Source organism: Myotis yumanensis, unplaced genomic scaffold, assembly GCF_028538775.1.
Source record: "Myotis yumanensis isolate MYYU_CA2020_CCGP unplaced genomic scaffold, mMyoYum1.0.hap1 SCAF_17, whole genome shotgun sequence".
Taxonomy (NCBI): Eukaryota; Metazoa; Chordata; class Mammalia; order Chiroptera; family Vespertilionidae; genus Myotis; species Myotis yumanensis.
In genome coordinates, this window is record NW_027223768.1 from 16,212,875 (window position 1) to 16,233,173 (window position 20,299).

Here is a 20,299-nt window from a genome sequence, read left to right on the forward strand (position 1 = left end):
ATGCTGCGAGGCGGACGGCGCGGGCAGCTCCGCGGGCATTGCCTAGCTATGGGCCCGGGTCGCCTGCTGGTCTGGCTGATGCTGGCATCTGCGGGCGCTGCGCCCTGCCCCGATGTCTGCTGCCGCCACGGCCCTTCGGTGCTGCGCTGCACCCGAGCTGGAGCCCTGGAGAGCCTCCGCCACCTGCAGGACCCCGAGAAACTGACCGAGCTGTGAGTGTCGGGCGGGCGAGAGGGCGCGGGGACAAGCGAGCATAGCCGAGCCCCGAGGGTGCGGACTCGCTGCGATCAGGACGGCGGGCGCGGCAGGAGGCTGCGCCCTGGTCCTGCTCCTGCGCTGCCGCCGCTGCCGCCTTGTCGGGAACCACAGTCCCTGCCTGGACTTTACCTAGTGCTCAGGCGCTGGCTTCGGGGAGAACTAGGGGGACTCAACGCGGACCAGGTCTGAGAGCCCAGCCGCCTCCAAGCAGCTTTCTGGAGCTCAGGCGAACCCTTCCGTTCGGACACCCTTTCCAGGGGGGAAACTACCTCCATCCCTCCCTTGTCATGACCAGGCAGCCCCCACTCCTTCTCTCAGGAATTTAACTGGGAGGTGGTGAGGAGCCATAGCTTGGGTGGTTGAGCTTTCTTCTCCCCATGTCCCCACGATTCCTTGATTTGGGTGTAGGGAATGAGACCCCCCCCTCCTGGCTTCTCTCTCCCCACACCCATCTCCCTGTCCACCCTTGTCTCCCTACTTGGGAGAGGGAGTCAGGGCCCAGCACTGGGAGGAATGGCCAGTCTTCTGCAGTAATCGGTTACAAAATACTCAAGTATCCTCAGCCGAGGCTCAGTGGTTGAGCATCAACCTGTGAACCAGGAGGTCACGGTTGGATTCCAGGTCATGGTGGCACACACCTGGGTTGCGGGCTCAACCCCCCAGTGTGGGGTGTGCCGGAGGCAGCCGATCCATGATTCTCTCTCATCATTGATGTTTCTATCTCTCTCTCCCTCTCCCTTCCTCTCTGAAATCAATAAAAAATATATTAAAAAAAATACTCAAGTACTTTTTAGCAGCTGGCGAAACCTATGGGAGTGTTCTGTAATAACCGGCTTAGAGATACTCAAGCATCGCATGGTGGTGGCTGGAAAATACTTGAGTATTCTGTGTGGCTGGTGGGGCCAGCAAGACGAGGGGGAGAGAGGAGGACCTGCTAGAAAAGCCGCCTCCTGTGGGCTTGGGGCTTAGAGGGTGGGCCAGGAGCCTGGGTCTCATGCAGGGACGGACAGGGTGTCTGAGCCAGGGGCCATCACTGGAAGTTACTTGAACAGCCTGCGGTAATGGGCACTGAGTTCCTCGGGTATCTTGCCATTAACGGGAAGGTGCTCGGTCTCTCTAAAGGCCCTGGGGAGACCAGGAGGAGAAGAGATGGCCTTGTCTTGGTCTGGGCCTAGGTCTCGGCATAATGGGAGGGGACATGAGATCCAGGCTGCCACCCCCCCTCCCCAGCCCCCCGTCCATTCTATTCATCACCCTGGACCTTCAAGCCAGGGCCCAGGCTCTGGAATATTTCCTATCAGAGCTCTCATTTCTCAATTTCCTCCCAAGCCCCAAGTGGGTCCAACCTGGGAGTGAGGGGCGCAGACAGACTGGGGCTGGGTGGGTAGGAGGAAGCCTGCAGGCTGGTGAGCTGAGATCTCTCTCTGGGTGGGGCGGCAGCCTGACCCCCTGCCTCCGCCTGCAGGGTCCCCTCCTCCTCCATCACTGGCAGAGCTAACGAGGAGATAATGGACTTGAATAGACAGATTGATTATGAATCCAAACGAATGAGGCAGCTTTGAGCACGCTGCCTGACAGCTTGCACATGCCCGGCCACTGCATTCTCACCCCCTCCCGGGTCCATACAGCTCCACACGCTCTGGGCAGGGACCCGCTCTCCCTCAGAGGCACTGGAGTTTATTCCCTGGGCCCTGGGGGGACTGTCTGCTGGGACCAGGGTTGGGAAGGGGAGAGGAAGAGAGGGTCACTTGGGCTTCTCCTGGTTCCCACAACTTCGGGGAAGTCAGAGGGGAGGGGGGAGAGCTCTGAGACAGACAGTGAGTCAGGGGCCCCTGGCATGTGTGTGGGGGTGGGGGGTTCACTGACGTGCCCCTGCAGGGCAGCCGAGTTCTCAGGAACTCCCTGGCATGTCAGATCCAGAGGCCGGGCAGTGCCCAGGGCACCAACAATCCCCCACCCCTGCATGCCTGCTCCTCCTTCTTCCTCCTTTCTTTCTCATATCCCTGGCTCTCTGTCTCTCTGTCTCTCTGTCTCTCTCTCTCCTAGTATCTTCCTATCAGTTTCTCTTTCTCAGTGTCTTTTTTTCTCTTTCTCTGTTTGCTTTTCTGCCACCCCCCACACTGGCCCTCCCGTAGCTCTCTCACAGTGTAAGTCAGCCCCCCACGCCTCTTCACCACGGACTCTGACCCATCCTCTCACTGCCCCGCTCCCCCTTCCTAGGTCCCTCCTGGGGCGGGGAGGGGTTCAAGATGTCTCTGGCTGACAGCCTCTGTGCCTCTGCTCGCTCTGCTGAAAGGTGGCGGGAGGGAGTAGGGATTTGTGTTGAGCGTGGCTTCAAGGGGGAGGGTGGTGTGTGTGTGTGTGTGTGTGTGTGTGGAGGGATGGGTGAGCAGGTGTGTTTGGGCACACATATTTGCATGACCATGAGGCATCCTCTGTGCTAGGTGGGCAGTGGCCGCTAAGAGCCTAGGCCCCTTATGGAAGCAAGTGCTTCAGCAGGGCCCCCATTGTTGGCAGGAGCAGGACAGGCCTGTGTAAAAGAGCAGAATGCCAAGCCAAGAACGGACTTGTGTGCGTTTGTGAATGTGAGTGTGCACATGCAGTCTCACACACGTGTACGTGTGCCTGAGAGAGCTATGTCCATGTGTGTCCATGTGTGAGGGTGTGAGCATACCCAGGTGCACATCTGTGGGTTCCGGCATGCATGTGTGTGACTGTGTGTGAGGAGGTGCATTTCTGTGCATGTATTTATGCCTCTGTGTGTATGTCCATGTCTGAGCGTGCTCATGTACATGAGAAATGAGAGTGTGCATGTGTGATGGTGTGAGGATGCATGCATACATGTTCATGTGTGACTTGTGTACGTGCAGATGTGCGTGCCTGTGCCTGTGTGTGTGTAAATGAGTGTTCATGCATGCACACAGGTGTGTGTGATTGTGAGAGAGGCGGGGTGGGTATGGAGACTTGAGGGTGGGTCTGGCCTCCCGTGACTGCCCTCCCCTCTCCCCACAGCTACATCGAGAATGAGCAGCATCTGCAGCGTCTGGAGCCCAATCACCTGAGGGGCCTGGGGGAGCTGAGAAACCTGTGAGGAGCGGGGACTGTGGGTGTAGGGCTCAGTACAGAGCCCGTTGGACCAGAGGGTCGGGTGGACTCAAAGGTTCCAGGGGCCTGGGAGGACCTGAGAGGCTGAGGCCTGAGGGCTGGAGGAGGTCAGAAAGCACAGGGTCCCAGGCAGCTGAGGAAGCTGTGAGGGATGGGGGGTGGGGAGGGGTCCAGGCTCAGCACCGGGACTGGGGGCTGGCCTGGGCAGAGATGCCAGGACCCGGGTGGCGGAGGCCCTGGAGCTGACCCTGCTGCACCTTTCCCAGCACCATCGTGAAGAGTGGCCTCCGGAGCGTGGCGCCAGATGCCTTCCACTTCACCCCTCGGCTCAGTCGCCTGTGAGTGGCCCGGGCTGGGCAGAGAGGGTGGGAGGCCACCCAGACGTGGGCAGCTGCTGGGCTGGGCCCTCCCCAGGGGCCTGGAGTGAGGGAGGCTCCAGCCTGGGGCTCTCCTCCACTCCAGGGAGCAGCGCTCTCAGCTCCCACCCTGCAGCTAGAGGCCCTTCTCGCTGTCTCACTTCCATGCTTCATGCAGCAGGAACATTCTCGTAGGTGCCTGTCCCGTTTCTTTCTTCCCAGAGTTCAGATACGCGTGAACTGGGGAGCAAGGGGCAGGAGCAGGACCCTGGGGTCTGGCTGGGATCCATCTCCCCTGGGAGCTGGGGTATCAGACCTGCCCCTCGTCACCCTCCCCATGCCTGGGAGTCCCGCTCAGGACGGGGCGGGGAAGGGCGGGCAGGGGAGACTGCTGAAGGAGAGGCCCTTTGTGTCCCTGACTGCCCCTCCCTGAGGGCAAGAGTCCAGCAACTTCCCCCCATCACAGGCAGATGGACAGAGGGAAGGGGGGTGGGACCTGTCATCCACATGGCTGTGCTGGGTGCCCTAAACTCTGTTGTGTCCAGTGATTTAACAACAACAACCACAAAGATGAGGTGAGGCCGCATCACTGACTCTGAACTGGGGGTTCTGCTAACAATGTGCACCTCACCCTGCGTATGCCAGTGAGTCTGCACTCAGCCTGGAGAGAGAGTCATCCCCACTTTAAAAAGTAGGGTTCTGAGACTCAGTGAGGCTTAGAACTTTCTGGGCTGAGGTCACTCAGCTGTGAGTGGCCGGCCAGAACCACTCAGCGCTGTGGTGCTGGAGTGGGTAGGCCTTCCGATCCCGCTGCAGGACAGCTAAGCAAGGAGAGGGCCAGGGCAGCCCCTCGGAGGCAGAAGGTCCCAGGAGGGGCAGGAACATTCTCGTAGGTGCTGGTTGGTGCCGGGAGCTCCTAAGCCAGCTTCCTGTGTGGCCTGGAGCTGCCCCCCAGCTCACCTCTCCGTCTCTCCAACAAGGGGCTGGGGGCCCGGGGGCCCTTTCAGCTGCTTTCTTAAGCCCCCGAGGAGGAATGGGGAGGGGACCTGAGGAAGCAGTCTGAACCCCTCGTCATCCGGTAGGGGGCAAGAGGGTGTGGGAGCCCGGTCCCCCCCACCCTCCTCCGTCCGGGGCTCTGTGGGGAGGAGAGCACAGATGGAGCCCCCTCCCCCAGCTGGGGCCTCAGCACTTTGCCAGCTGGGGCCAAGGGTGGGGAGGAAGGAGCAGCTGTTCTCTGGACCCCCTCCCTGGGGTCTGGGGAGGGGGTTAAGTGGGGTGAGCTCTTGTTCCAGGAAGAAGGGCACTTGAAGAGCCTAACCTGTCCCCCCACCCCCAAGGCCTCCCTGCTGGGCTGGGCTCCTGGGCTCCTCCCTTCCCTCAAGCTGGGTCCGAGGGAGGTCGTTGCTCACTGGGGTCTGCCTCGCTGTCTCTACTCCCGCAGGAACCTCTCCTTCAATGCTCTGGAGTCTCTCTCCTGGAAAACCGTCCAGGGCCTCTCCTTACAGGAACTGTGAGTGTGGGTGCTCCAGGGGCAAGAGCAGCGTGTGTGTGTGTGTGTGTGTGTGTGTGTGTGTGTGTGTGTGTGTCACTGTGTCACTGTGTCCGTGTGGAACTGGCAGGGCGGAGTGGCTCTGGGGACTCCCTGTTTATCTGTGAGCTGAGACAGGGGTCTCTGTGCATGCCTGTGAACCTCCTATAAAAACAGAGGCTGCAGGCCTACCCCTTGAGGGGCTTATTGCCTTGGGGGGCGGATGGGGTGTGGGGTGGGGTGCTGGCCTGGACAACCAATTCTGTGTGTGCTCAGGAGGCGGGGGGCTGCCAGCTGCCTGTGCAGTGGGGTGGGTGGGACACCTAAGGCCTCTGGGCCTCCCTGGGAGGCAATGTCCGTCCCTCCTTGTCACCTGGCCCCTCCCCCGGGGGAGCCGGGGTAAGGGAATGCCATGGGCCATAGGCACCTGTCTGACCTGTGTTCTGTTTCTTCCCATGTCTTGTTACTGGTTGGTGAGAGGGACTTCCATGTCCACACTCCTTTTCCTCGAGACATTCCACGCTGCTAACTGCACTCCCTCTTACTGTGGGCTTCATTCAGTGTGGCTCTCAGGCCCACCCCTCCCCTCCCTGCCCCTGACTCTCTTGGTATTCCCCCCCTACCCCTCAGAGTCCTGTCTGGGAACCCTCTGCTCTGCTCCTGTGCCCTGCACTGGCTGCAGCGCTGGGAGGAGGAGGGACTGGGCGGCGTCCAGAAGCTCCAGTGTCTTGGGCAGGAGTCCTTTGCCCACATGTCCAACACCAGCTGTGGTAGGTGCTGGAGGTGGTCCAGGGGCTGGGAAAGAGAGCTACGTGCTTGGGAAGAGGGCACAGGGCAGAGCTGGGGGTGGGGGGGTGGAGGCAGCACTGAAGGATGCCCGGGGAACGGGCATTGGCAAGAGCTGGGGAAACGGAAGGTTGGGGAGCATTGCAGTGGCGGGCTCAGGGTCCCTGAGGAGGTTGGGGAAAGGAGCACGGCTTTGGGTGGGTTCTGAGGCCACTGCCTTCTCTAACACCCCTTGGGCATCCTGGGTGACCAGGCGTGCCCATGCTGAAGGTCCAGATGCCCAATGCCTCCGTGGGCGTGGGGGACGACGTGTTGCTGCAGTGCCAGGTGCAGGGGCAGGGCGTGAAGGACGCCGGCTGGATCGTCACAGAGGTGGAGGAGTCGGCCACCGTGATGGTGAGCAGCCCTTCACCCTCGCTGCCCCTTCCCCTCTCCCCGGAATCCTGGGCAGAACACGGGGGACAAAGACAGGAAAAGAGACCATGAATAAGAAGCACGTAGAGGGCAACAGAGGGACAGAGCTGGTTTAGATCCTCGGGGCTCAGGCTCGTGCTGCGGGGCAGCCCCAGGCCCCACACGTGGCCTCAGGAAGGGCACTGGCCCCGTGGGGACTCCAGGCTCTGCTGGAGCCCGCTCTCTGGGAACATGGTTCTGGCTGCAAGACAGAGGGTCGCAGAGCCCTCACATTTGGAGCTGAGGGGGACCCTGCAGCCCATCCCTCCCACCCACCCCCTTTCTAGATAAGGAAACTGAGGACCGTGGAGAGGGCGCAGTGTCTGTGGTCCCGTACCATAGCCAGGCTGGTTCTTGGGGGACTTCCGGTCTCTTTCTGGAGATTCTGGAAGCAGGTTGTCTTGGGTGTGTGATAAGCATATAGTAAAGGGGGCTTAGGTCTGGTTCCAGCTCGCTCACTCATTAATTCTTAGAGCGAGTTTCGGAAACATCTCTCAATCTGCCTGCACTCGGGTCTCTTATCTGTAAATTGAGGAGGTGGACATGATGGCCTTCTGATGTCCTGCCTGCCTCTGGCCACTCTCTGGCCTTTATCTCTGTCATTCAGATGTGTCTTTGGGCACCTTCCCAGGCTCGCCCTGTGTCCTCAGGCTGGCGACGGGCAGTCAAGAGCAGCCACAGCTGACTCAGGAGGCCTTGTGGACAAGGTCAGGAGGGGCCAACAGTGGGCTGTGCCCACCCAAAAGCTGTCCCCTCCTGGGTAGACACACAGGGTCCAGCCCCTAGGAAGAGATGGGCCAGGGGGTCCCAGGCGGGGGTGTTCAGCTTAGAGGCCCTCACTTGGGGAGGGGAGTCGACTCCAGGATCGCTGGAGGCCCCTGGAGCAGGGCTGCAGGAAGAAGCACTGGAGCCCCGAGCAGGGGGAGCCAGACATGGTAGCCACTGGTTCTTCTGCCCAGAGATCAAAGCCACTGGAGTAATGGAAAGCGGACAAGGCGGAGGCAAGAGGTGGGCCATGACTATCTGTGGAGATCAACGATGCTTTGACGAATTCCAGGGTTTTGTTTTTCTCTTTGGGAGATTTACATGTTTGCTATCAGTTATGTTTTCTAGAAAGTTCCTATAGAAAAGTCACCCCCTAACTGGGTTAAATGGAGGGGAGGAGAGGATGGTCACCTTTAGGGGAGTGAAGGATGCAGAGGGAAGAGTTAGTAGGATACCACACTCCAGGGTGATTTGGAGGAGATGGGTCAGCAAGGAGGACCTTAGGACAGGGCTTCTCACAGAGCCTGGGCCTCAGAGCTTGCACAAGAGTCTGGGCAGCACTTCCAGCACCTCTGAACTCCCATAGTCCAACGGAAGCCCAGGGAAACCTCCCCTCCTCTAGCTTTAGTCAAGGGATTCTACATTTTAGAAATTTCCAGATCAGTGAGATTTGTCCACTACTTCACTTATTTTCCTCGTTTTTATGAAAACGGCTTTCTAAGCTGTCAAAAGATCATTTTGTCTACCTCATCGTCTGACAAAAACAAGGAAACCATGGCTCAGCAAGATAAGGTCACATAACTTCCACATGTCCACGGTTTCTTAGGAAGAGAACCGGAACCCGATTCAACCTTTTTATTTATTTATTTATTTAATTTAATTTTATTATTATTTTTTAATATATTTTATTGATTTTTTACAGAGAGGAAGGGAGAGGGATAGAGAGTTAGAAACATCGATGAGAGAGAAACATCGATCAGCTGCCTCCTGCACACACCCTGCTGGGGATGTGCCTGCAACCAAGGTACATGCCCTTTACCGGAATCGAACCTGGGACCCTTGAGTCTGCAGGCCGACGCTCTATCCACTGAGCCAAACCCGTTTGGGCGATTTATTTATTTTATTTTTAAAAAATACATTTTTATCGATTTCAGAGAGGAAGGGAGAGGGGGGATAGAGATAGAAACATCCATGATGAGAGACAATCATGGGGATCGAGCCTGCGGCCTGGGCATGTGCCCTGACCAGAAATCAAACCCTGACCTCCTGGTTCATAGGTCGATGCTCAGCTCCTGAGCCAGGCCGCCGGTTGGGCTGATTCAGCCTTTTGATGATGATGCAGAATAAAGTCACTTTGCCTCTCTGACTTCACTCTGTGTCTTCATCTGCCCAAGGAGGTCATGCTGCTGCTGCTGCTTCTAACTGGCGCCCTGTGCCCAGTGCCATCCCTTGCTTCCGGCCTTCCCTGCGCTGAGACTGTGTGTGTGTTAGAATTGGCGTGGGGAAGGGGAGTGAGTAGGTGGCGAGGTCCCAGTTTGCTCTCCAGTGAGAGGTGTGTAGTTGATACTTGGGATCCCTGACATCTATTTAGCTCTTCAGAAGGGCGATTTGGGTTCGGGGCATTTTGTGTCTACTTTGAGGTCATTGGTTATGTTCTACATTTTCCAGATCATTTTAAAATAAATAATCCAGGAGAGAGTCTGATCAAGCTCTAACGAAGGAGGCCTGTTCTCTGCAAGATTCCCTCCCATACCTCTCTCCTCCCCCTCCCTACCAGGCCCCTCTCTTTTCCATCTGGAGCCAGAGGGGGTCCCTGAAGACATCCGCTCTAGCCCCCAACCTCTAGCCAGAAGCCAGCGGATGCTCTTCTTGATTTCCCCCTCTTTTTCCTGACACAGCAATCTGGGAATCTGACATCTCTGAGGCTGACCCTGGCCAACGTTACCAGTGACCTCAATAGAAAGAATGTGACATGCTGGGCGGAGAACGAGGTGGGCCGGGCTGAAGTCTCTGTCCAGGTCAACGTCTCCTGTGAGTCCCAGTGACTGCCCTGTGCCCGCCCTCATCTCCTTCCCTGAAAAGAAGATGTGAGGGTGGGAGGGGCTGGAGGAAAGGGGTGGGAAGTGTGTCTCCACAGCTGCTCCTTCCCAGCTGTTCCCAGATTCCCATGAAAACCTGATCCTTTGGGGGGAAAGCCTGGGGGCTCATCAAGGCCAGAGGGATGGAGATGGATTTCTTCCTGGCCCACTGCCCGAGTCTTACTACCTGAGGTCATCAGCTGTTCTCCCTGCTCCACTGTAGTTCTTCATGCCTGACCCTCTGTAGGACGCTAACTCTACGAACTAGTTTTAAGAGAAGCAATTGCCCTTCCCAGTTCCTGTCTAGGCTCACTGCCTAATTTCTCTAGGCCTGCCAATAAATTATTTTAAATCTTCTACGTTATGTAACTTTTCTTTTAATATGAAATGCAACAGACATAGATTCCCGCATGAAACCTATACCCTTTAAGCAATAATTATTCTTACCAGCACCTCAGGGACCCTCCCTTCCTCTCCCCAATCAGCATCCCATCCTTCCCCTCCACCCCATCCTGACTTTTGTGATAATCACTTCCTTGCTTTTGAAAGGAATTTTATGCAAGTATGCGGTCCCTATCAATATGGCGTAGTTTTGTCTGTTCTTGCACGTTCTATAAATGGAATCATACCTCAAGTATTATTTTGTGTCTAGGTCCTTTTGCTCACATTATACTTGTAAGATTTATCCATGTTAATGAGAGTGGTTTTAGTTCATTCAGTTCATTGCTGAATAATATTCCATTGCATGAGTGCTGGCTGGAATTCCAATATAAATTATATATGCATATAGATCTATAGATATAGATATTTTCCTATTATTGAGGTGCTTTTTGCCTGTTTCAGGCTGGGTTATTTCAAAACCATGTCTTCTTTTTAAACTTCTGTTTATTTTTTGCTTGCTTGATGCTTAGGCCTCCTCCTATCTTCTTAACCTTGATGACACTTATCCAAAAGACTCCATGTTTAATTTCCATCAGCTGGTACCCACCCCTCTTCTCTAGGGCTATTGCTTACTTACTTTAGGCCCACCACTTTTCTCTAAGCCTCCGAATTTCATACACTTGCTGCCTGATTTATTTAAGATTTACTGCCAACTCCCTCCCACCCCCACCAGTCCCGCACGTGTGTCAGGTCCTGCTGGGTTCCCTCCAGCTGCCCCCCCTGACTTCTCACCGGCACTGTCTCTGGCCCACAGTCCCGGCCAGCGTGCAGCTGCATGCGGCAGTGGCGTTTCATCAATGGTGCATCCCCTTCTCGGTGGATGGGCAGCCGGCACCCTCTCTCCGCTGGCTCTTCAATGGCTCCGTGCTCAACGAGACCAGCTTCATCTTCACCGAGTTCCTGGAGCCGGCAGCCAATGAGACTGTGCGACATGGGTGCCTGCGCCTCAACCAACCCACTCACATCAACAATGGCAACTACACGTTGCTGGCCACCAACCCCTCAGGCCAGGCCTCCGCCTCCATCATGGCCGCCTTCATGGACAACCCTTTCGAGTTCAACCCTGAGGACCCCATCCCTGGTGCGAGGGCCACCCTGAACCCTGCCCCCCCTCCCTGGGCTCCACCTGGGTCCATAGCCTGGTGTCTGGGGAGGCCTGCCCCACTTTCTGCTGTGATCCTGACCCTAAAAGTGGGAGAGCCTAGTCCCGGACAGAAAACAGTGGAGTTCTGTTCTCCAGCTTTGTACTGGCCTCCTTGCCCCAGGAATCCTGAATCCCTGAGCTGTTCCATTCCCTTGGGCTGGCTGGAGAGAGCCATACACCAGGGCACCCACGGCCCAGCTGGAAAAGGGCCATGTGCGTCTTCTTGCTTGAGGTCCAGCACCCCACCACCCCATCCCACCCGCAGCCCATGAAGGCCTGGGGTCTGATCCCGCAAGCCACTCCCCAGGTGTCCGTCACATCAAAGCCGGGACCTGAGCCCCAAGGGGGAAGGGGACTCATTGAGCTCCTCCCCCGTCTGACTGCTTTCTCTCCTCCCTCCCGCTGCAGTCTCCTTCTCGCCAGTGGGTGAGTACCCCCGGGTGGAGGCAGGTTGTGTCTGGTCGCTGGAGCCAAGCCTGTGGCAGAGGGAACAGTTAACCTGATCCCCAAGGGGTCAGCCAGGGCCAGGGTGGGAGTTGCTGGAGGAGCCACAGCACATGCCCGGGCCCACCTTCCTGCTCTGTGTCCCCACAGACGCGAACAGCACGTCGGGAGACCCGGTGGAGAAGAAGGATGAGACGCCGTTTGGGGTGAGCATGGGAAGTGGAAGCTTGTCCATGGGATCGGGAGGCTGGGCTAGGGGCTCATCCGCATGTCACTTCTGATCAGAGAACGGGGAGCACTAGAGTCTGGCCTGCACTCGGTCAGCCACCCTCACAGCCACAACCTGGGCCCCAGGGGAGGCGGAGGCGGGGCTGGGAGCCTGGCTCTGGGCTCCTATGCAGGATGGAGAAACCGTTTGCTGTGGGGGAGCTCTTAGAGATGGAGAGCAGCCCGGATCTAACCTCCTCACCCCCAGGTCTCAGTGGCTGTGGGCCTGGCGGTCTTTGCCTGCCTCTTCCTTTCTACGCTGTTCCTTGTGCTCAATAAATGTGGACGGAGGAACAAGTTTGGGATCAACCGTGAGTGGAGGGGCTGTGGAAGGGCTGTCCGCCAGCCTGTCCTGCTGGCTTTGTTTCCTACCTGCTCTTCCTGACTCTGTCTTCTGTGGGCTGGGGTGGGGGCAGCGGACACATGGAGTTTGGGGACTGTGTGTTTGGGGTGTGAGAGCCTGGCTGTGGGGCTGTGCATGTGAGTGCGTGTCGGGCTGGTGCCCGGCAGTTTCAGAAGTAGCAGATGCTAATTGGTGGCTGGATTGTAGTCAAACACTAAGTGGGTCTGGGAGGTCTGAGCTGGGGGGAGGGGCAGTGGGAGAGTTCTTCGGGGGCCCATGGGGCCTGGGGTTGGACAGGAGCCAGGCATAGAGAGGCCAGAGGGCCTTCCCTTCTCCCTGCTGGCTGCCTGGCTCCCTAGCTCCTCCTCCCCCTGCAGATGACAAGGTGGGTGGGGTCACCGGCCACCCTGCCACCTGTGGCTGTGTCTCCTTCCCAGGCCCTGCTGTGCTGGCTCCAGAGGACGGACTGGCCATGTCCCTGCATTTCATGACATTGGGTGGCAGCTCCTTGTCCCCCACTGAGGGCAAAGGCTCCGGGCTCCAAGGCCACATTATCGAGAACCCTCAATACTTCAGTGATGCCTGTGAGGGACTATGCTGGGTCAGGGTGGGGGCACGTGTACCTGCATGCACGTGTATAGAAGCCCCTGCGTCATCACCTCTGCCTACCCCAGGCCTGAACAAGCCTTCCTTTCCACCATCACCCTGGTCTACACCATCACCGCCCCTGTCTCACCATCACCGCCCCTGTCTCACCATCACCACCCCTGTCTCACCATCACCACCCATGTCTACACCATCACCACCCCTGTCTACACCATCACCACCCCTGTCTCACCATCACCACCCCTGTCTCACCATCACCACCCCTGTCTCACCATCACCACCCCTGTCTATACCATCACCACCCCTGTCTCACCATCACCACCCCTGTCTCACCATCACCACCCCTGTCTATACCATCACCACCCCTGTCTCACCATCACCACCCCTGCCTATACCATCACCACCCCTGCCTATACCATCACCACCCCTGTCTACACCATCTCCACCCCTGTCTCACCATCTCCACCCCTGGCTACACCATCTCCACCCCTGCCTACACCATCACCACCCCTGCCTACACCATCACCACCCCTGTCTACACCATCTCCACCCCTGTCTCACCATCACCACCCCTGTCTACACCATCTCCATCCCTGTCTCACCATCACCACCCCTGTCTACACCATCTCCACCCCTGTCTACACCATCTCCACCCCTGTCTCACCATCACCACCTCTGTCTCACCATCACCCCTGTCTACACCATCACTACCCCTGTCTCACCATCACCACCCCTGTCTCACCATCACCACCCCTGTCTCACCATCACCACCCCTGTCTCACCATCACCACCCTTGTCTATACCATCACCACCCCTGTCTCACCACGGCATGGGGCTTGGTTAAGGGGTGAGGGCTCAGTTTCAGTCCCCATCTGCCCCTTGGTTGATGTGCAGTGAACAGCCCTGCTAGACAGTCCTGTCCTGGCCCCGACCCCCTCCTTCCCAAGACGGGGCTCCTGTCTGATCCCGTGAGCCACTCCCCAGGTGTCCGTCACATCAAGCGCTGCGACATCGTACTCAAGTGGGAGCTAGGCGAGGGCGCCTTTGGGAAGGTCTTCCTTGCGGAGTGCCACAGCCTGCTGCCGGAGCAGGACAAGATGCTGGTGGCCGTGAAGGTAAGGCCTGGGCCACTGTCCCAGGATGGGGGGAGCTCAGGCTGGGGGTGGGCTCTTCCCCGCTCAGTCCGGTCCCTGCCCCCACCCTCAGGTGCTGAAGGAGGTGTCTGAGAGCGCTCGGCAGGACTTCCAGCGCGAGGCCGAGCTGCTCACCATGCTGCAGCACCAGCACATCGTGCGCTTCTTTGGCGTCTGCACCGAGGGCCGCCCACTGCTCATGGTCTTCGAGTACATGCGGCACGGGGACCTCAACCGCTTCCTCCGGTACGAGCACCCGGCCCGGCGCTGGCCCCTGGCCCCTGGCCCCTGGCTCTGGGCCCTGGTGTCCCTTCCCTGCCAGCACAATCTTGCTTGCCTGTTGACCTGAGGGGGGGCACTAAGAAGAACCAAGAAGACATGACTCCTGACCTTAAGGAGGCAGATGTGTGAATATGGGGACGGTCCATGCAAAGGAGAGAGTAGCCAGGGAGGTTGTCCTGGCAGGAGTCATGCGCTCAAACTTTGGGGGGTGAGCTTGGCAGAGTATGTGCATTTGTGTGTGGCCCACAGTGGCCACGCCTGTAAGAGGTGGCAGCTGAGATAACCTCTACGACAGCAGCAACATCATCAGGCACCGTGTCCTGTACTTTACAATCCATTCCTAATAAGGCTGCATGTGCTTGTACATATATATGTGTAATAATATAAATATGTTTATTTTTCATAGTCTCCAAGCACATATGGCCATTTATACTTGAAGAAGGTTATCAAAAATTCATTTCTTTGGCTTTGGCCAGAACAACTCTGGATATGGGTACTAATTTGTGTTGATCATTTTAATAACTTCAAGAATTGTGCCCATGTCACAGATGAGGCTTAGAGAGGTTCAAGGGCACCTCAGTAGAAAATGGCCCAGGAGAGATATGACCCCAGGCAGAGCCCTGCTTTAACCTCTGACTGTGATGGTCACCTGTTCTGATGAGATGAGCCCTGAGGGAGCGGGCAGTGGGAGGCAGGGAGAGGCCAGGGTTTGGAATCAGCTGTGACTCATTAGCTGAGCCTTCGTTGTCAAGTGGCTTTCTTCTCTGACCAGGCTCCCCACCCGGGGGCTGTCATTCTGGAGGAGGAAGCTCGGTGTGATTGTTAGGTGACGGTCGTGCTTTGGTCCCCGGTCCCCACACAATCCCTTGGGAGTGAGTGATGGGTCCTCCATGCAATCAGGCGGCAAAAGTCGGCTGGGAGAGACCCCAGAATCTGAGCTTCCCTTGTGGATGGGGAGGAGCCACTGAGGGTGTGGGGCTGGAGGGAGGCGTTGCCAGACCTGAGGTTGAGTGTGGAGAGGGACTAGCTCAGAGGAAGAGGCGAGAGGAGCCGGAGAGGAGCCCTGGCCTTTGCTCACAAGACACGGTGTGGGCTCAGTGCTCGGTTCCAGGGATGCAGGCCACCGTCTGGCGCCCAGGCTGTGGGAGAAGCAGCCCTCAAAGTTGGGTGGAGCATCAGGGAAGCTCCTAACAGTCTTGGAAGACTTTCCCTAGGAGGGGCCATTTGCTCCTTCTTGCCTCTGGGCCTTTGTACTTACAGTTGCCTCTGCCTGGCACCCTGGACTGCCCTCCCAGCCACTTCATCCACTCCATCCCTGACCCCTTCTCATGGCTTACCCACCTCTGCTCCTCAGGGCTGGAGTCTCAGTTTAGATGACTCTACCTCCAGGAAGCCTTCCTTGACTTCCTCCATTCCTACCCTGAGTGCTGATCAGGTGCCCCTCACATTCCATCCTACTCTCCATTGTAGCTCAGGTGCATTTAACAAATATCTGGAATAAATGAAGAAATTAATGGATAAGGAGAAAGCTGGCCAGTAGGAAAGGGTAGTATTGTCAAAGCCATCAGCTCAGGCAAAGGTTCAGAAGAAGGAATATTGGGGAATAGAATGCGTGGCCAGGGACTGCCCTGGAGGGGTGCCCTGGGGGGGGGGCATCCTGGAAACCTTCGGAAGGAAGAAGACCCCACAGGAATGGCTGGATATTGAGGGCAAAGGTGAGAGGGACAGGAATCCTGGAGGGCTCCCAGGTGCAGAGCTGGCGGAGATGTCAGCACCAGTGGGCACACCTGCGCTCCCCTGTCCCTTCGGACAGCTGCCTCTCCTGTTCCTCCTCCTTTCCCAGCCCCGAGTCCCCCACTCCCCCCACCCCCCTCCAGCTCCCCAGACGCCCCTTCCTCGGGCTTTGGTCCCCGGGGATTCTCTCCTCCCAGCCCACGCCTCCCTCCCTCTGTTGCAGGTCCCACGGGCCTGACGCCAAGCTGCTGGCTGGCGGGGAGGACGCGGCTCCGGGCCCCCTGGGCCTGGGACAGCTGCTGGCGGTGGCCAGCCAGGTCGCTGCGGGGATGGTGTACCTGGCGGGGCTGCACTTCGTGCACCGGGACCTGGCCACGCGCAACTGCTTGGTGGGTCAGGGTCTGGTGGTTAAGATCGGCGATTTCGGCATGAGCAGGGACATCTACAGCACCGACTACTACCGCGTAAGCATCTTCGGTCCCAGGCCCGCCCCGGCACCGAACCATACACTCCTGGGTGCCCAGGCCCCGCCCAGAGCCCGCCCCTGCAGGCACGCCCTCCTCTTCCTCGGCCGGGGCGCTGGGGTCTGAGACTCTCGGGCTGAAACCCCACTCTTAGCTCCTGAGCTGGGGAGGGGGGGGGGGGCGGGTAGTTCACAGGCCCTCCTCTCCTGCCCCGGGGGGGTGGGCTGGCGCTGCGCGTAAAGCAGGTGGAGTCATTGGTGGTAGGACGGAAAGGCATCACCTGTTTTTTCCTCTGGCCCCGGGCGGGAGAGCCGCTTCCTTGCATTTTTAATGACCGGCCCGGGGGCGGGTGTAGCCGGGAGAGGCTGCGCGGGGGCGTCCGGTGGGGGTGACGCCCCGCCCCGTGCCCGCCGCAGGTGGGGGGCCGCACCATGCTGCCCATCCGCTGGATGCCGCCCGAGAGCATCCTCTACCGCAAGTTCACCACCGAGAGCGACGTGTGGAGCTTCGGCGTGCTGCTCTGGGAGATCTTCACCTACGGCAAGCAGCCCTGGTACCAGCTCTCCAACAACGAGGTCAGCCCCTCCTCGGGGGCCCCCGCCGACCCCTCTCCGCCCCGCCCCGCCCGGGAGTCTCTGCTAGAACTCAGGCCCCTTCTGCCCCTCATCCCACGGCCAGCCTCCCGCCCACACTGTGCTCCCTCCGCCGACCCTGTTCTTTCCTTGCATTCTTCCGCCTCCTGTTCTGGCCTCCACTTACTGGCTCCTGGGGAACCTGAGTGCACTCTACAAATGGCCCCCAGGCCCCCACCCCATGCTGCATTTTACAGACCTGCTAGGCATTATCAGGTGGAAGGGAGAGGCACGGGAAGAGCGCAGCACACGAGGGCCTGGCACTGACTGCAGCAGGAAGGCTGCAGGTCAGACTGTACGAAGGACCGTCCTGCCTCCTCCCCCTCGGGGCTGGACACAGCAGAGCAGGCCCCAGGTGTTCTGTCTTCCAGAGCCGCTCCCCCGCCCCCTCCTTGGCTCACAGCTGTCAGTTTCCATTTCTTCTCCTAATGCAGTCTGTTCCCTGGAGGCTGGTGGGGTGGGGGAGAGGGTTATAGATTTTAATTTTCTCAAGCACTGAGAGAAGGAATGGAATTAGTGCCGCCTATAACCCAAGTCCTCTAATGGGGTGGGAGGGAAGGCGGGGAGGGGAGAGGCTCCAGGCCCCTTCAACCAGCTCTCTGCCACCGCCTCTTGTTCGTCAGATCCCTTAGCAGCTCTAGCAGTCCTTCCCGGAGTCTAACTCTGATCTTCCCTGCTGCAGTTCCTTTTCCGAGGAGCTAGGGCCCCACAGAGTGATACCCACTGAAGAGAAAAGGCGTGGGGTTGCCTTCTACCTTCAAACGCAAGCAGCCATTTTTCAAGGCCTAAACCCGCAGTCCTGCTCTGATTTCCTTTTGCCTCTGGAGCCCAGAGGTGGGGGGGCCCTGCCTCCCTCCCTCCCTCCAGCCCTCAACCCTGGGCTGATGGTGTTGGCAGATGCCCGGGCCCCTCCCCTTCCTCGGCCCACCCGGCAAGTTTCTGAGCAAAGGATTCTGGCCCTTTGGGGAGCAATCCTCCCCCCGCCCCACCTTCCCAGAGCCTGTCTAGCCTTAGTCCTCCCCACTGCTGTGCCAGAGTGGGACGGAATCTTGGGGTTCCCTGCACCCTTTTAGATTATGAGTAGCCAAGAGGCCCAGGCATGTTGTGGGGCCTGCCTTGCAGCCTCAGGGAGGCGGGTAGTACTGGGGCTGGCCTCCCTCTCGGCCCCAGCCCAGTGTGCCCTCTTCTCTCTCCTTCCGGTGGCCCCAGGCGATTGAGTGCATCACTCAGGGACGGGAGCTGGAGCGGCCACGGGCCTGCCCGCCGGAGGTCTATGCCATCATGCAGGGCTGCTGGCAGCGGGAGCCCCAGCAACGCCACAGCATCAAAGACGTGCACGCCAGGCTGCAAGCCCTGGTCCAGGCGCCTCCCGTCTACCTGGACGTCCTGGGCTAGAGGGCCGGCCAGGGCCTGGGGCTGAGAAGCCAGAATACTGGCACCTGCCCTCAGCAACCCCATCCCAGCAGCCCCAGGGTGATCTCAACGCATCTAACTCTCCCTCAGCATGTGGGAGGGGCCAGGTGGGGTCTGGGAGGGTGGGATGTGCCCCCTTCTCTAGGTAGACTTCTGTCACAGCAATTATATTTATTATCCCTTGGCTGTGTCTCTTGCCAATTCTTGGGATGACGTTGTTCCGGGAGTCGGGTACGGGACTCAGGTAGGGGGCGACTCTCTGGGATCCTCCCCCTCTCTGGTTCCCCTCAGCACCGACCCCTACTCCAAGGAGCTGTTACTCCACCTGTGGCTGTGGTTTGCCCCCCAGTCCTGGTCACCTTGTGTACCTGGTGGTGAGGAGGCCTCAGGTGAAGCTTGTCAGGCCTTCAGACCCTAATTGCCTGTCTCCGTAATTGCCTGTCTCCGTAGTTCACTTTCAGGGGGCGGGCGCTACAGTGGGAGGGGTGAGGGGTGGAAGTTAGCTGTCGTGGTGGACAGGATGGAAACATTGGTGGGGGTGAGTCTTCCTTGCTCAGAACAGAGCAAGCACACAGTAGAATCAACGGATGGGAGAGAAAGAGAGGAGACAGAAAGAGAGAATGTGTGTGTGTGTGTGTGTACACATATGGCAGGGTCAGGGAAGGAGCAGGATGAAGGAATGGTGAGGGAGGCAGAACCCCTTGTCGCTTCCCCTCCTTCACTCTTCTTGGCAATAAAAGCTTTAAGATCAGCACCTGGGCCCTAGCCGGTTGCTCAATGGTTAGAGCATTGGCCCCAGGACAGAAGGGTCTCAGGTTCCATTCCGGTCAAGGGCATGTGACTCAGTTGCGGGCTCGATCCAATCCATGTGTCTCTCTCACATTGATGTTTCTCTCCCTGTCTCTCCCCCTCCCTTGCACTCTCTAAAAATCAGTTTTAGAGGCCTAACCTGGTCCCAATCTACAATTTCAGTCGGGCCTGCTACTCTACCACACCCCTTGCCCAAGCTTCCTGCAATGCAGCCTCACCAGAGGCCTCTTGGAATAGTAACACCTTTCTTTTTTGATGCCTCTCTCCCCTGGGTTTCATATATGTTGTGGATGGAAAAAGAAATTCTATGGAAAGTAAAAATCAGTTTTAAAAAAAAGATCAGCAGCTGGAGGCCAGGGACTGGACAAAGCCAACTCCTGTCTCCTTCTGCCCAAGGGGGTCTCCTTTCCCCTCTCCCCCTTGGAACACTACTGCCCTTACGGGGTGGCCTGAGGCTCCTGTCAGCATGGAGGGTGCGCAAGGCCCCTCATCCCCAGGCCTGGGCCCTGCCCCCATCTCCCTCACCCCAGAGCCAGGGAGGAGCAATCTCCCCCCGCCCCCCAGCCCCATCACTTTCAATCACCTGCCCAGCTCCTGCAATAACCCACGTTCCCCACAGCTCCTCGGGGCTAATGGCACGGCTGCCTCATGTCCCTGGGTGCACAGCTCTCCCTACACGGTGATTCAATCTGGGTCTTATCACCCCTAGGCCTAGCCCAATGGTGTCTGCCTCTTGTCCAGGCTGGTTAGTGCTAATGGAGGTCTGACCAGGGCTGCAGGCTGATTGATGGGAGGCCTGGCCGCTGAGGGCAAGTTCGCAGGCCTCCTCTCCTGCCCAGGGGTGGGTAGGCTGGTGCTGCACTACCCCAGTGAGGGAGGCTTCAAGCAGATGGAGTCATTGGGAGGAGAAGGGGTGGGAACCTGGAGGGAAAAACGGGGGAATAGATCTGACAGGTGAGCCTACGGACAGAGACAGTGCAGACAGATGGGGACAGGACCTACAGGTGTGGAGGCACATGGCGACTGCAGAGAGAGACAGCAAACAGAGCGGAGACAGACATACACACGTGGGTGGGCAGAGGAGGGACAGAGAGACAGGTGAGTGGACAGCAGCGAAATCAGTGTCCTGGAGAACAGCATGGACTCCCCCAGCACTTTCTATCTCAACGGCACTCCCACCCTCCCCGCCTCTTCTGCCCCTTGAGCCTCTCTTCAGGGTTAAGTGGGGGGCGGGGGGGTGGCTCCCAGCCTTGGAGA

The 20,299-nt window shown here is 58.3% G+C and overlaps 1 protein-coding gene across 2 annotated transcripts; it reads left to right on the forward strand.

Annotated features, from left to right (window-relative positions):
* On the forward strand, positions 1-18,299 carry NTRK1 (neurotrophic receptor tyrosine kinase 1). 2 transcript variants are annotated; one of them, XM_070396403.1, is made up of 17 exons: positions 1-212; positions 3,271-3,345; positions 3,630-3,701; positions 5,161-5,229; positions 5,878-6,017; positions 6,287-6,429; positions 9,150-9,282; positions 10,525-10,851; positions 11,323-11,340; positions 11,509-11,564; positions 11,834-11,936; positions 12,406-12,552; positions 13,559-13,689; positions 13,781-13,953; positions 15,947-16,187; positions 16,604-16,762; positions 18,029-18,299. In XM_070396403.1, the coding sequence occupies exons 1-17, from the start codon at positions 1-3 to the stop codon at positions 18,212-18,214; spliced, it is 2,385 nt and encodes a 794-aa protein (XP_070252504.1). In that variant the 3' UTR covers positions 18,215-18,299. The 2 variants fall into 2 exon arrangements, with proteins under 2 accessions (XP_070252504.1, XP_070252505.1); XM_070396404.1 differs by lacking the exon at positions 11,323-11,340.
* Positions 18,300-20,299: the final 2,000 nt, after the last annotated feature.